Source organism: Halichoeres trimaculatus, unplaced genomic scaffold, assembly GCF_033239565.1.
Source record: "Halichoeres trimaculatus isolate MK-OKI-2021-1 unplaced genomic scaffold, fHalTri1.1 fHalTri1_scaffold_13, whole genome shotgun sequence".
Taxonomy (NCBI): Eukaryota; Metazoa; Chordata; class Actinopteri; order Labriformes; family Labridae; genus Halichoeres; species Halichoeres trimaculatus.
In genome coordinates, this window is record NW_027437191.1 from 26,373,502 (window position 1) to 26,387,854 (window position 14,353).

The 14,353-nt window shown below is 48.8% G+C and overlaps 1 protein-coding gene across 2 annotated transcripts in view; it reads right to left on the bottom strand.

Annotated features, from left to right (window-relative positions):
- hivep2a (HIVEP zinc finger 2a) overlaps window positions 1–14,353 on the bottom strand; it is a 108,371-nt gene that overhangs the window by 11,044 nt on the left and 82,974 nt on the right. For both annotated transcript variants that reach the window (XM_074684733.1, XM_074684734.1), the window contains 9 exons: window positions 10,040–10,111; window positions 8,623–9,943; window positions 6,572–8,433; window positions 6,220–6,480; window positions 5,922–6,063; window positions 5,745–5,823; window positions 3,969–5,661; window positions 3,730–3,887; window positions 469–644 (listed from right to left, as the gene is read on the bottom strand). In XM_074684733.1, the coding sequence (XP_074540834.1) occupies window positions 469–644; window positions 3,730–3,887; window positions 3,969–5,661; window positions 5,745–5,823; window positions 5,922–6,063; window positions 6,220–6,480; window positions 6,572–8,433; window positions 8,623–9,610 (5,359 nt within the window). In that variant the 5' untranslated portion in view covers window positions 9,611–9,943; window positions 10,040–10,111. The remainder of the gene's footprint in view (window positions 1–468; window positions 645–3,729; window positions 3,888–3,968; window positions 5,662–5,744; window positions 5,824–5,921; window positions 6,064–6,219; window positions 6,481–6,571; window positions 8,434–8,622; window positions 9,944–10,039; window positions 10,112–14,353) is intronic.

Consider the following 14,353-nt stretch of genomic DNA (forward strand, 5'->3'; position numbering starts at 1 on the left):
TTGCTCTGAGAGCTACAAAGAAACATGGTGTGCACTGGAAATGTAAGAACTGGCGCAGATCTCAGACCGCTAAATGACCAACGGTGATAAATCCTCCATAATTTGCATGTTATGTAACGTAATGAGAAAATGATCGTCCCGCTCTGTGCAGCTTCAGTCGGTCTAACGTGGAATCGGACTCTGCAAGGAGATGATGAGAGGTTTGAAAACCTATCAGGCAGATAATGGCTCCTCATTTAAGATCAGGTATCAGTGAGTCAGCGAGTCAGCGTCTGTTTCTGTACGACCACACGCTCAGAAAACACACGCTCTCCAGGTTTCGTTTAGCCAATTAACCGCTCCGTTGCACATTCCAAGGTTCATCATGAACTCAGAGATTTCTTAAACTAAAAATATGCTTTGAGTTTTTAGAAGACACTGTTAGTTTCTCTTATACCTCAGATAGGGGGAGTGTAAACTTATCCCTACCTTTGGTCTTGAAGGCGAAGTTGCAGAACTTGCAGACGTATGGCCTGACGTCAGTGTGTGTTCGGATGTGTTTCTTCAGCATGCTGGGTTTCTTACAGCGGATGCCACACTCCTCGCAGATATATTTCCCTCGACCTCGTCCACGGACGTAAACATAGTCCTCGTTAGATTTATAGCTGAAAGAAAAGAGCAGAAACCTCACCATTAAACTCATTCTTTAAGGTGAACTCATAAACTGGTGTTCTTCTGGTGATCAAAGGTGGAATAATTCAGATTTTAAAATCTCTGAAAGTCGATCAGAGCAGCCAAGGCAGAAATGGAACATTCTGTGACTAAAACACAAAGAAAGTTTGTCTCTGTATGGAAAATGTATTCATCTTTTTGTTGCACTCTCTTTTCCTCTTCAATGACGCCCTCTTTCTCAGAGGTCAGAGGTCAGAGGTCATGGTCAGCAGATATTCCCCACCATGCTCGAGGACTGCGCTGACACAGAAGTTCTGCAGGAAACAGCTGAAATCAGGGATTCTGCACTCCAGAAAACCCAGCAAGGCTCACACCCCATGGTATCAGTCTGTCACGTGTAAATCCAGACATTTTTCAGATGAATTCACAACATCCAGAACTCCATCAAGACTAGAGCTGAGTATCAATTAGAAATTTTCAATACCTGTACCAATACTGATAGGATAACGATACTTTTTTCTATACAAATTTTATAATGTCTATTTTAACAACCACAAAAAAATTGCATGAAACATTATGGTACATTTTTTAAAGTTATTTTTTGGGGCTTTTCATGCCTTTAACCGTAGAGGATAGGACAGTGAATAGAGAAAGAAACAGGGTGAGAGTGGGGAATGACATGCGGGAAGCAGACTTTAGGCCGGACTCGGACCCAGGCCACTCGCTTGAGGGTGAACCTCATGGGACGCCCCACGGTGCAAACCTTGGGTCTTATTTTTCAGCAGTGATATTCCACTTTGAGCAGTTTAAAAATAGAAAATAAAAAAATAACAGTTGCAAATAATAACAGAACAGTTGCGAAGAAGTGAAAAGTCGGTAAATACTAAGGACACCATCATTTATAACAATAAATAAACTTTCTTCTGCTGCTTTTTCTTTTGTTCAATGTCAAAATAACCATCCTCCTCCTTTATCTAGGGTTGGGACCGGGGTTGGCTACATGTTTGTGATTGTGCACAAATTGCACCACACAAAAGCTCATCTCCCTGAAGTGTGTCAAAGCAGAGAAGCGAAATGTGCCTGCGCACAGCTCACTTGGGGTCACGCTGGCCAAACAGACTGCACTTTCGGGTTGCAGCACACTTCTATGGCCAGTGTGACTGCCCTCTGTGAGTAACTTCTGCGTGAGTAAGGAGGACTTGTCTGTCCAAGTGTTTTGGATATGGAAGGGGCTCAGCAGCTGCTGCTGCTTAAGAAGTAGCGTGAGCTGAAGATCAATACATGCTTTCACGCCGGTCTCCAAACTCCAGAAAAATCGCTAGATTTCTTAGTCGTCCCTTTTTTGACTAAACAGACACAGGAGGGGTCTGAAAAGTCGCTCAGTTTAGAAACGGAGCTGCTAAGTTGGCAACACCTGCATGCTATAACAGTGTGTAAAGTTACAGCCAATCAGTGGTGGCATTGTCAGATCTTGATCACGTGATTGGCTATTAAGGTACCAAAACTTGGCACCAAAAGACGAGGCATATTTTGATACTCGAATCCAGCAAAGCATTTCGGGCGGTAGGGATGGATACCGAATTAGGTAGTTTTATAGGTACCGACCGAATCTGGGTACCCATTCACATAAAATCAAAAGGTACCATGTTTAGGTACCAAATGCATCCTTCAGACTGTAAGGGAGTGGAAGAGTAGGCAATTTTCCATGCCAAACATAAACACAGCATCGCAAGGTTATATATTGAGTAATAAATATATTAAATGAAAAAAAAACTTTTTATTAAGCAACTTGATATTTTTTACCACATGAACAAAAAAAAGTACCAAAAATTGGTACTGTTGAGTACCAGTACTCATTGCCAGGTACCGTATCACTTTAAATGTGAAAGGTACCCATCCCTATCTGTTGGTGCCATGAATGAACCGGAGCTCAGTATCCAGCCCTGAGCAGAAAAGCCTCTGAAACTCCTGATCCCTCTCCTCCTCTCCTCATCTTCTACTAAACTAACTCCTCCATAAATAAAGCGTCTCTCAGACTGACCGGGTCGTCACCCTGAGAGGAGTTCGACTGCGTTTAAAAACACAGATTTCTTTGTTTGGCGGGATGACGAGCTGAAAGAGGAACAATGCAGCGTCCTCTCTGAGGTTTTCTGTCCATTGTCCTCCAGCAGCTCTTTGAATCTAAAGAGAGTGAACAGAAACCACAGTCCTCCTTCCAGTCCCTCTGATTCCTCCTCAGGACCTTAAAAAAGCTCCTCTCTGTCAGACCGGATTGTTCGAACCCAGCTAGGCTTTCGAGTGAACCGGCGGACACTTGGCAGCAGGATGGAGTTTACCAACAACTTTCCCTCTCTTTCTCTTTCTCTCTGTCTTTGCTCCAACACAGAAGCTTCACATTCACTTATTCTCTCTGCTGTGCAGCTGAGCGAACACGCGAACGGCTGCTGGAGTTTCCTGTTCAGTCTGCAGCGGCTGGAGGAGAGACTGTAACCTGTAGTTCACTCCTGACTTTAACTCTAAGTTATGTGTGTGTTTGAGTGTGTGTGCTAATTACTCGTGCAAATTGTTGATGTGAGTGTGTAAAGTGTGTGTCTCTGCTCCGTCACCCTGTTTGTGCGCTGTTATCCTCTGATTGCTCCTAAACTGTCCTTCAGGTACCCCTGAGAATAACTCCACTGTCTGCTGCATCTAATGAATCTATGTGTGTGTGTGTGTGTGTGTGTGTGTGTGTGTGTGTGTGTGTGTGTGTGTGTACAGTGTCTCCAAGTCAGTAACCTAGATCCCTCCATATCTACTGTGATAAAATAAAAGATAAAGATCCAGCTGACAGCCTCAGTCTGTCTGATATTATTCTTAAAAGTCTTATTTTACATCCTAATTAAAGCTCCTGTGAGGGATTTTCAGTGTGTGCAAATTTAATGCTCCTGTAGTCAATGACTCTTGCTGGCATGAAATAGACCTCTTAGAATGAAAGAGGTCAAAGGTCACAAAGGTGATGGGACTCCAGGGAGTCTGCAGCATCCTCTGCAGATGAGGATGCTGAAAACTCAAAACTGATCCATGTTTTCCTGGACTTACCCGCCCTCAAAGATCTTGATGCGTGTGGGTTCGTTGCTAGGCTGTTTGACTGAAACCTCCTTCTCCACCTGCTCCTCCTTCGAGCGGTCCCATGATACCACCCCCTTCATCTTTCTCCCAAAGTGAGCGGCGTCCACTGGCATCAGCTCCGGCTTCAGCTAAAGAAGAAGAGGACAGAGTGTTTACATCTCAGAGCACCAGCTCACGAAAACCATCTCCTCAAAGAACCAGACTCGTACCTGATCAAACCTGAGCTTCCAGGCCACAGAGGACACCAGTTTCCCAGAGCTGGGCGGGGACATTGCTGCAGTTGTGAACATCAGGTCGGTGTTTCTCTTCTGTTTGGACCTCAGCAGAGCCAGCGCCGCCTTAGTGCTGAGGTTCAGAGGATTTGGGTTGTAGGAGCTGACGCTCCAGGATCCGTACACGGAGCTCCTCTGGGCTGTCTGGGAGCTGTTGGGTTTGGTGTAGTTCAGGAAACACCAGCTGACCCGACTCATAGTGCGCAGGCTAGGGAACTGGAAGAGCTGCTGGACGTCAGACACATCCGTGAGCAGCAACGTCTGAGCCGCTGCGCTCTGATTGGAAGGCAGCTGAACCAGCATGCTGACTGGACCTTTACTGGGAGTAGGTGGCTTTGTGCCGTCTGTATCCTCTGCGTCATCGTTGGAGGCCATGGACTGAGGGCTGGAGCTGGGCTCTGGGGTCTGATCGTCCACATCCAGTTCCTCTGGAGAGTCCTGGCCGCTGGGCCCCGGGGATCGGTCTGTGACGATCTGGAGAGGAGGGGTGAAGCTCTCAGCACGGGGGACGTCAGGAGGGTGAGGAGCAGCAGAGCGGACAGGGATGGCGATCTTTGTGGCGATGGGGAAGTCAGAGAGCGGAGGAGAAGATGCCATCCTTTCAGACTCATCGATGGAGTCCTCACTCTTCAGACGGGCTCTCTGATCTCTGACCTCAGACTTCCTGCTGCTCTCGGTCCCACTCAGCTCGACTGCTCCCATCTCCTTTACAATCTGTCCGAACATCCTCTCCTCCTTCACCCTCTTCTGCTGCTTGGTCTCGATGAAGAGCTCCAGAGAGCTGGCAGGGGACAGCATGCGCTTGCTTCCTCCGATGCTGGACCCTGAGGCGTCCGTGGTGGAGATGGTTCCTGAGGTCAGAGACAGAGGGATCCCCGTGTTCAAGCGCTGCTCTGAATCCGGAGCCTTCCAGAGCGGGTAACGTGACCCTGAGCCATCTGTCTGTCCCAGGAAGTGTGACAGGTTGAAACCGGACCCACTGATGCCTCCTAATATCCCTCCTGGAGGTTTATTTACACTCTGGGGGGTCACGCTGCTCTCAGCAGATGAACCGACCCCCTGTGGCCCACTGCCATGAGACGCCACCAGCTGGCTAACACTTGTATACATAACACTCCCAAACGATGGCACGTGGGTTTGGATCCGCACTGGGACCATCATCCCGGGCAGGGAGGCCTGAGGGCCGAGGTTCTGGGTGGCAAAGACGGGCTGGACCTGCTGCAGGAGCATGGCAGCTGTGGTTGAAGTGGGCAGCGAGTGTTTGGAGGCGAGAGAGATGAAGCTCTGCTGAGATGAGGAGCGAGATGAGAAGGAGGACGGGTACATCTGAGAGCTGTCTGGTTTCCTGTCGTGTGTTTGAGGATCCGACTGCAGCGCGTGGTGTGGTTTGTGGAGCGGGTGACCCGGCAGGTTGATGGGGGATCTGATGTGGAGCTTCTGGAGCTGCTGCTGGGCCTGGAGGGTCAGCTGCTGTCTGGCATCCTGATTCCAGAAGAGACCGGGCTGCTGGAAGGAGAGGAAAGGAGGCGTGCTCTGGTACTGATGGATCACTTCTTTGTGCAGGAGCTCCTGACCTGGATGCTCTCCGTCTGATGAGGAGCCCTGAGTGTGGAGGCGATGGAGTTGGGACCTTTAGAGAAGGAGAACAAAAACATTTAACATTTCATGTCAAGTTAACACACAACCAAAGAGAGTTTCTGGTCTGAACCAGACCTGTTGTAGAGAGGCTCGTCCTGCAGGCTGTCCTCACTGATGCTCTGCTGGAGGATATGCTGGTGGTGTTGGTAAGATCCTACAAACACCAAAAAAAAACAAAAAGTGCCATTAACCAATCATTTCACAGATCAGATCCTTGAGTTCACATTTGTGGAAAGTACGACAGAGTCCTACCACCAACTCTCTTGGATCTGCCGGCTGCGTCACCGCTGCCATGGGGGGATCCAGGCCACGCCACGTGCTCTAAACTCTCCTGCTTGATTGACATCTCAGATGGTTCCTGGGTGACCGCCTCGGGATATACACTCAGTGATGCCTGCAACGTGCATGTGCAGTTCAGGTCAGTCTAACATCTTAACCCATTGTTCATTTTTGTTCTTGGATCCCAACCAAATCCCAACCCAAACTTCCATCGGGTAGAGAAAAACAGACTTATGATCTATTTTATTTAAGTTGGAAAAATTCTGTCTACCTGTCGGACGAGGTATCCACGCCGGCGTTCCTTCATGGCGCTAGCGCTGGAATAAATCTCTCCCTGTCGAGATGGCGACAGGCTCCCATAGTCAAAAGATTTGCTCCTCATCTCAGGCAGCTCTGTGGGCAGCGTGCACGGTGCCTGCTCTGACGAAGACCTTCTCATCTCCCTCTGCTGATGGTGGCTGGAATGACCACTTCCAGGCACGGTCAGGAACTCGGACTGCCTGGGTCCACCACCGGGAGCCGAGGGGTCATCCTGGATCAGAAGTCAAATGAGAAGTGTTGGTTATCTTTTCATTAAATATAAGGTAATCTGTGAGGATAACAGAAAGTGATCTAAAAGGTACCTGTTTGGTGGGTGAGGCCGACTTTAGTCCCTCCTCTCTGTCGAAGGACATAGAGAAGGACGAGGAGTGGGACAGGTTGCTCTCCTGACTTGGGCTGCGGGACAGGCTGGTACAGGTCGACTCGAAGCTCGACTCCCCGGAAGAGTGCTCCATATCTGCCAGCCGCAGCCTCTTCTTCTTGGGTGGCAGCTTCTCTGACGGCATCTGAGAGAGTGTGTCGCTCCTCTGCGGCAGCTGGAACTCCTCCACATGCTGCTGCTGCTTCTCAGGCTCCTTCGACATGGAAACCTCGGTATCTCTCTCAGGTTTGTCTGGCTCCTCTGTCACTCTGATTTCAGGGACTTGGATGTTGGGCTGTCGGACGAGTTTATGTGGGATGTGGTAGGGTTGGCCCGGTGAGGCTGCTGCTGAGGAGGATGAAAGGGAGGCCAGGTCACTGTCGCTGTGGACCTGCTGGTCCATGCTCTCTGTCCTCAGGAGGGCAGACTCAGGGCTCAGAGCGTCCTCATAGATGTCTGTGTCAGACTGCTCGGAGTGCTGGCTGGATAGAGCTTTGTCTGATGGTTGATAACCCGGCTGCTCGAAGGACTCGGACTTCTCGAAGGAGTTGGGGCGGCTCAGAGAGTTGGTGTGCTGTATGACTGATATGACGTTGCCAGCTGCCTTCCTGCCCTCAGAGTCGGTGAAAAGTGCAATGTCCTCAGAGCACATGCTGGCGCAGGTATCAAAGCTGTCTGACTGACTGTGGGCGCTGTGAAGCGATCCTTTTCCTGTGGAGTTGGCTCTGGACCCATCCAGGCTACCCTGTCTGTAGTCATAATCCCCGATCATCTCCACAGACCCACTGCAGCTGCTGTCACAGTGCCCAGGACTGTCCTCCTCGTCTCCGACACTCTTCTCTTTCCTCCTTTTTCTCGTAGCGTTCTCTGACATGCAAACTTTCGTACCGTACGGGCCATAGCCTACGTGGTCTGGGACTCCCACCCCGCGCTCTGTGATCTTCATCCCCAGAGATGAGGCCAAGTTTTTAGACATGTGTCCATAACCCTCAGCTTCTCCTGTGTGATGTTCGAAAGCCCCCTGCCTCCTGAGTCTGCGTTGAGGGTAGAAGACATCATCTGATGACATCATCTCATCAAAGGAGTGGCTGCCACGGATTCCCGGAGGGACGCTGAGATTGGTCGGGGAGGATGTTGGCATGGAGTTGCTCCTGATGAGATGTCCAGAGTCCGACGGAGGCTCCAGGAGCCCTGTGCTGCTCTGGCATGGCCCTGTTGGGTACTGCTTTGGATCTCCAGAGATGCCCACATCCCCTCTGAAACAGACCTGATCCTCCGCCCTCTTTCCCATGTCCACATTTGCTCCCGCCTGCTTGATGCTTGCCAGGCTGCCAGGGTTGGCCATTGCGACTGTGATGGACTGCCTAGGTCTGGTGTTTGGACGGTAGTACCAATTCCGACCAAACATGATCTCTTCGTACGTCTTGACGTTTGTATTTGGAGGACTGATCTGCTGTTCGGCGCTCTCAGAGCGGGAGAAGTATCCAGAGTCTGTGCTCCCTTTGCTGTTTGGACTGAGGAGGTTAAGGGACTGAGACATGGCTGGGTCCGAGTCCAAACCTTTTTTATCATTCAACTTCAGAGCCAGGCGCTGTTTGATGGAGGGCGAGTCGTCCAGGGAGTGTGCTCTGCCTCCTACTTGTGATGCCAACATGTGGTGAGACCCCTTAATGTCCTGAAAAGGGGGGCACTCCATTCCCGTGGAGGGGACTCCTCCGGTTTTGGGGACAATGAGGATAGGCACTTTCATGGACCCCACAGGCAGCTCCTCAGCCGAGTCTGCATATGCTGGTTCGGCACCACCTGTGGAAGGAGACAGAGCGAGAAGGGCGTCAGGGATTCATGCGCAAACCAGCAGAACAGACATTATAAATTTTCTAAGTTCATAAAACTTTAAACTTTCACTGAGAGTGTTTGTGAATCTTAGCAGAGACAGTCAAACTCTTCTTCCTGTCTGAACATTTGGATGATAAGCTGTGAGAAATGAATGACCTGAACTCTTGTCGGATTCGAAGGAGATCTGCGGGATGGGGCTATCCTTGTCCATCAGCATGGTAGACCCCTCCACGCCTTCCTCGTCCGTGTCCGTGCTCTGCTCTCCATCTGAGTGGACCTCGGCCTCGCCCACTGGAGACGCCTGGTCCGCATCCCCACTGCGTGCCACAGCCAGCTCTGAGAAGGGTACGAGTCCAGCCTTGATGGCATGAGCGTGGGACTTGCGGTGCTTGTACAGGTTGCTCTTGGTTTTGAAGGAGAAGCCGCAGGGTACGCAGGGATACGGCCTCTCCCCGGTGTGCGAGCGGATGTGCTTCTTCAGGACGCTGGGCTTGGCGCACGCTCGGCCACAGTAGTGACAGATATACTTACCAGGCTTTTTTGGCTTTTGCTCCTTTTTGCTGTAGCTCTCCTCTCCAGGCTCAGAGCTGGACTGGGAATACTGTCCAAAGGAGCTGGGTAAGCTGGGGGATTTCTGCCGGGGAAACCTCCCTGCTCCCGCCCCATGTGGGTGAGTGTGTCCTGGGTGTCCTACGGGATACAAGTCATCTGATGGCAGCTGGCCGGCAAAAGGCCAGGCGTGAGGCTCAAGGCCTGGCTGAGGTTTGGCTCCTGATAGAAAGCGCTCAGTCTGGGGGTGCTGAGGGTACGGTTGACCCAGCTGGTAGGGGTATCCTCTGGGGAACCCCTGAGCGAATGTCCCTTTGGGGTCTTGAGATGGAGGGCCTCCCATGGCCCCGACTGCAGAGGGTCCAGATAGCAGCTTCCCAGAGCTCCCTGTGAATCCGTACTTCTGCTGAGGTACTGACCCCCCGGTGGCGCCGCATGGTAAACTCTCACGGTGCTTGGCCTCGGGGTCAAAAGTGCTTTGTTTGGTGGTTGCTGAGGGCTCGGATGCCCACCTTCTCTGCAGAGGCGTCTTCTCCTTCACTGCCTCCTTATTGGAGCATTTATGCCCGGCGCCGGCTGATTCACGAGCTTCCATTTCCGTGGGTGAGGAGAGGAAGGATGGAGGGGATGGTGGGGGAGTGGGAGGGTAGGTTCTGGAGGGTTACAAGGTCCCAAATCTACCAGGCATGATCGCTGAAGCTCTGACAGCTGCAGACTATCTCACATGAACTGGAAGAGCCCATCCACAGGAGCAGAGTCATCATGAAGCTGCACGGGAAACAGGAACCAGGGAAGTGGAAAGAAGAGAGGAGCCTTGGTGGATGACATCAGAAATCCTTCTCCTGCTTCGCCTCGATGTAAACACACGAACGTCTGAGAGCGCTGTGTTTCTGTCCAGTTTGTATGAAGCAGAGGAGTCCTTGAGAGACTGAGGACACACAAACAGAGGTGAGGAGTTAGCTGGGGATTAAATATGAACCAGAGACAGAAACAAGCTAAATGTTATCGCAGAGGAGATACTGACATGTCTGTAAAAAGTGAGTGAAGATCTTTCGTTGTCTTCTTCTTCAGAAATCTCCAGTTTCACCCCAAAGACCTGAAACACAACAAAACACAGAGCGAATTAACCCGCTGTGCGTTGGATCACCTGACTCCTCCCACTCCTGTGTTTCTGAGTTTGAACCTGGCAGTGATTCACGTTCAGACGTACGTTATCTGCCAACAGTCACTCTCTCTGTTGGACGCACTGAGCTGTCAGGAACACGCCTGATGTGCCGAGGTAACTCTCATTGTTTGCTCAGTTAGTTTCTTCACACTGGAATCCATCTGCGCTTTTTGCCTTTCCCTCCCTCCCTCCTCCTCCTTCCCCCTTCATCTCAGTGAGTCACTGTTGCAAAGCAAACCCACGCTGTTCCTAAAAAGACACAAAGGCTTATAAATAGCCGTGTGGAAGTGACGTCGGCGTGTCATAATGTGTGTAGGCGTCCAAAAAGACCGAGTAGAAGAGCAGCCATCAGCGCCCCGCACGCTCGCTCGCACCTTTCCTTCCTCTCTGCCCGTCAGAGTTTGATCTGAATGGTATGTGCTCCTACTGAACACAAACACACACTTTCACACACACTCTCACACTCAGCAGCAGAAAGCAACTCTAACATCGGTGAAGTACTTGCAAGCGCTGCAACTGCAAACACTGCAGGAGACGGAGTGTGTTTCCGTTGATTAACGTTTCTTAACCACACCAACACCTGACAGCACACACACACACACTGAAACACACACACATGCCTGTTGAAAAAGCATTCTGACTCTGTATTTCCTCATATCAGGGTTTAAACAAACCTCCCTTACACTCCAATTGCGACACAAAAGTACACACACACACACAAACACACACACACAGAGCAGCCTCAGAGCTGGTGCACAGGCCTCGATGACGTGTGTGTCTGGGGGCCCAACGTGAGATCTATAAATAGCTCTGAGAGGAAAACATGCTGTATTCTTAGCAGCAGGAATGTTAACTTTGGGTTAACTCTGACTTTTCATATGTGCCCCTTCACACACACGCACACACACGGATACACACACACACCACACACAAACATGAGCTCAGACCTGGGTCATACTTTTTATATTTTCTTGGTGTTAAGAGTTCAGGAATGTGTCCTGAAAACAAAAGTTGAGTCAGGTGTTAAACATACGATTCTCTCAGAGTCACAGCATGCATCTATCAGCCCTTACAGGCTAAAGAAGTCAAGGTACGGTGGCCTGGATGTGCCAAAGTACAGAGCAGGTTGTTGTCAGTGTTTAGGCTGCAGTGGTCACAGGATGGATTAAGGTTTGGTTTGGATGAAGAAGGAAGTAAAGTAAAAACAAAAGTTTGAAAACACTTATCCCTTGAAATAACTCTGATTCATCTGTTACGTGTGCATCCACACTGTAAGTCTCTCTGATGCTGCGATCAGGCCCATCAGGGATGTGAAGATGAGAACAAGTAACTTAAATGTTGAAACTGAAAACTGCTGTGTTCCTGTGGGTCAGCGGTGTCACACACACGGATAATACACAACATCCATTTTCCTTCATTTCTTCAACAGATCTTCACCAGACTGGCTGAAATAGTCATATAATGATCTCAGACAGGCCTCAAACACCAAGGTCCAACCATTGCTCCACCCCTCACCTCTGATGACATGTTTTTGCAATAATCTTCTGAAAAACCATCTCTTAGAGCCTAAAAACTTTTTATTAATAATTGGCAGTTTTTTTTTTCCAAAATGTTGGTGTTTCCATAGCCATCTTCTTATTGCAATATTTAGGTTTTGCGCAATTCTATATGTAAATAAAACTAGGGCTGCAACAATGAATTGATAAAATCGATCAGTATAAGTGTCAACAACATTTTCCTGTAACCAATCCACTGTGCTGCACCATTACCATATAAGTTTGCCTTCAGTTTTTTTGTTTTCTTCCTTTTTATCAGATTATTTAGCGGTTAGCAACTAGCTGAAGATGCATTACTGGAGTGTAGATTACCTGGGCTGCAGGGCTGTATGCATCACATGTAAACAGATCAGTGTGGCGGAGGAGAAGCCGAACCAACAGGTAAGGGAAATAAGTAAACATGCGATTAATGGGAGAACTGGAGAAGATGTTTGTCCAAAAATTCCAGAGTTTGGGGGTATTTCATGCTGCCGTGTTAATGGCAACATTTGCAAAAATGACCTTGCATGGCACAACAGTAAGACTGCAATGATCCAGCACTTAAAACGCAAACATGTTAGGCTCATCGATGACAAGCCGGGGAGCTCAACAGTGAAGTGAGGAGCAACAACATCCCACACACACTCCTTTTGTATGTTGTGAAATGCATGGCATATCTTTTAGGACACATTTAGTCTTTTTATTAAATTGTCACCCTGTTTGAAAACCACAAGGATTTGATTAAACTAACGTTAGCATCAGCATTAGCTGCTACAGATAGTGGCAAGGCAGATGGGGTGTACTGTTTGACCTGCAGGTGGTAAGTTGAGGACACATTTTTATTTATTTGCCTTTTTGGCCCACTAAGTTTTCAATCTGATGACACAACAATATATTTTCTGTTATTTTGGCCATACTGTTGATTCTTTAAAGTGATACTCCGGGATGGAACAAGTTGGGTCCTATCACAAGGTTTAGGGCAGAAATTGCCCCTACAGCAGTGTTTTTGTGCAGCAGAAGCCCAAAGCGCTCGCATCAAACACCCCTTCTCTGCTTGTCAGCCGGTTTCCTCTGCACTCAGATGGGGCCAATTTTTACTTGACCAAAAACACAAATGAATGGACTCCCACCGAAAACATCTGATATCGGTCTGCATTCACGCTTTATTTAGAGAATTTTCAGCGCGTTACTTTCACACAAAAACACCGATAAATAAGGCTCTAGTTCTCATCGTGTCGTAAAATGGCGCTACCTCCGCTGCAGAGCCACAGCTGGCTACGAGGCGCTCGCCACTTAGTGTATCAGCGAGCCAGATATAAACAAACGCAGGTGGTCTGCCAGGATTAAGAGACACGATGTGATGAGAAAATTCTCTAAATAAAGTGTGAATGCAGACCGATATCAGATTTTTTCAGTGGGAGTCCGTTTATTTGTGTTTTTGGTCAAGTAAAATGTGACCCCGTCTGAGTGCAGAGGAAACCAGCAGATGAGCAGGGAGGGGGTGTTTGGTGCGTGCGCCCTGGGCTTCTGCTGCACAAAAACACTGCTGTAGGGGTAATTTCTGCCCTAAACCTTGTGATAGGACCCAACTTGTTCCATCCCGGAGTATCACTTTAAGTTTCTAATCTCGTGCAAATTTCTAAGACAGATATCATCGTGGATCTGGAAGGTTGTAGGACATCAGCTGATTGATTCTGGGTCTGCAGTTTGCCTTTTGCAAACTTCATGTTTTTTTGCTATCAATAAGTTTGTTGAAGCATGAATACAAACAGGAAGACACAATGCTATTACATGAGGAGCGGTTTTTGAGGAGTTTTGAGAGTTTCGGGTAACCTAAGCATTGCAGTTCTCTGAGCATTCAGAGAAAACCTGGTGTTCTGTTTGTTTTCCTTCCCTTACAGCTCAGCTTCTCCATCAGGAAACATCCTGACCTCTTTTTTTCTTACAAGCACAACTGAATCTGTTACTGTCGCCATCTGGGAGAGTTCTTTCACCTGTAATCTCAAGCCAAATTCACACCTATACGTCTCTGATCCCTACACGTTCTCTTTCTCTCAGTCTTTACTCTTTCTACCGTCTGGAGTCACCACAGGATGAACTTTCCTATCTCTGTGTCATCATGTGCCATTACACACTTACAGCAGCAGATATCTGACCTCCTGACACACACACACACCCTTCCTAACCCAGCCCTGAGTTTGACCTCCAGCGTGCAGATAATACGGGGTTAAACTCCTCATTATGTAAGAAGGCTAGTTTGGTAACTTAACGGTCTCTGTCTGCAGCTGAGTGGGAGCATGAAGTGAATGGCTTACATAAAGATTTATTCATACGTGCACCGACACAACCTGCTCCAGTTCCTGTGCGTAGGAGAGACACGGATATGTGTGTTTATATGCAAGAGCGTGGGCTGCGTGTGTGCAGATGTGTGTGAGTGTGTGTGCAAGTTAGCAGGGATCATGAAGAGACTCTGAAGTTGTAGGTCGGTCAGAGCGAGGCTCATTGAAAAGGTAAAAATAGAACGATGCACACAGTCAGAGTGATTTGTCAGAAAAGCTTTAAGTAAGGAGAGTTACTTAAGAGACAGGAGCAGAGATCATCTCAGCTCACACACACATGCACACACACACACAGATAA